The 1,522-nt window shown below is 43.7% G+C and overlaps 1 protein-coding gene across 1 annotated transcript; it reads left to right on the top strand.

The window, feature by feature from the left end:
• Positions 1–6: 6 nt before the first annotated feature.
• On the top strand, positions 7–1,379 carry LOC103522862 (tyrosine-protein kinase Btk29A-like). The gene is made up of 2 exons (XM_008487950.2): positions 7–143; positions 956–1,379. The coding sequence occupies exons 1-2, from the start codon at positions 83–85 to the stop codon at positions 1,231–1,233; spliced, it is 339 nt and encodes a 112-aa protein (XP_008486172.2). The 5' UTR covers positions 7–82; the 3' UTR covers positions 1,234–1,379.
• Positions 1,380–1,522: the final 143 nt, after the last annotated feature.

Genomic DNA, 1,522 nt, shown 5'->3' on the forward strand with positions numbered 1-1,522 from the left:
ATACATGCGACACGGGTCCCTACTGAATTACCTGCGGCGCCATGAGAACACCCTGGGTGGGAATGTGGGGCTACTGCTCGACATGTGCATTCAGGTGTGCAAGGGTATGGCGTACCTCGAGCGACACAACTATATTCATCGAGGTAAGAGCCCGTGAGAGAGGGTAGTTCGGGTAGTCCGATTTGTGCATTTTCATATCTTTTCGTTCTAATAAGGTTTTACACTACGAAGCAATGTGGGACTACTGCTCGACATGTGCATTCAGGTGTGCAAGGGTATTGCGTACCTCGAGCGACACAACTATATTCATCGAGGTAAGAGCCCGTGAGAGAGGGTAGTTCGGGTAGTCCGATTTGTGCATTTTCATATCTTTTCGTTCTAATAAGGTTTTACACTACCAAGCAATGTGGGACTACTGCTCGACATGTGCATTCAGGTGTGCAAGGGTATGACGTACCTCGAGCAACACAACTATATATATTCATCGAGGTAAGATCCCGTGAGAGATGCCTTACCTTGATGGACCCGTAATTTCAGCATTGTTGATGTCTCTCCAATACTGCAGGTCGCGAAGCTTCCATATATCTCTATTTTGAGCTACTCTTATCCAGAGTTGTCCTACTGATTTCTTACGATTTAAAAAAGTTTTGAAATTGAAAATTGTTTATCTTTCCTGGATATCGATTTACAAATTTTCCAAATAGGACTGAAAAATCCCCTTGCTCCGGCAGTCTGAAAATTGTCTCCTTTTATCCTGATGGGATAATGTTCGTTCTCGGAACGGCTGGCTTTCTCCTACCCTGTCTTCCTACTCTCTTCCATTTCGGTACGACAAGACCCTAGCAGTTACATTTCCCTCTATCAAACCTCTGAATAAAAAATCAGTCTAATATTATGGGCTACCTTGCTTAATATTGCTCCCTTTGATACTAATCCTCTTCCATTTTATTTTCAGATCTAGCGGCACGGAACTGTCTGGTCGGCTCGGAGAACGTGGTGAAAGTGGCGGACTTTGGTCTGGCGCGCTATGTCCTGGATGACCAATACACGAGCTCCGGGGGGACCAAATTCCCGATCAAGTGGGCCCCGCCCGAGGTTAGAATAGAATCTTCTTCTTTTACTGCACCTTTTCCCAATCTTATGTGGGGTCGGCGTTACCCTCCTTTATTCTACCCCTCCATACCCTCCTATCTAATGCCTCCTCCCTTCCCTTCTCCATATCTTTTCTTTTAAGTCTTTCTCAACCTTAACTCTCCACCGAGGTTAGAATAGAATACATATACCTTGTTTATCCTGCTCGAATGAGACTAAAAAGTCCCTTCACACCAGCAGTCTAAACGGGATCTCGTTTATTTTATGGGTTTGATAACAATATAACAGTGGACCTTGCTTAATTTTAAAAAGAAAAAAAAAAATATATTAATAGTAAGAAATATGCGTAAGAAATACAGGGTGTCTACCAGACTGGAAAACCGGGAAAACCGGGAAAAGTCAGGGAATTTCATGGAGACTGGAAAAGTCA

The sequence above is a fragment of the Diaphorina citri genome, unplaced genomic scaffold (assembly GCF_000475195.1).
Source record: "Diaphorina citri unplaced genomic scaffold, Diaci psyllid genome assembly version 1.1 scaffold12166, whole genome shotgun sequence".
In the NCBI taxonomy this organism is placed as follows: domain Eukaryota; kingdom Metazoa; phylum Arthropoda; class Insecta; order Hemiptera; family Psyllidae; genus Diaphorina; species Diaphorina citri.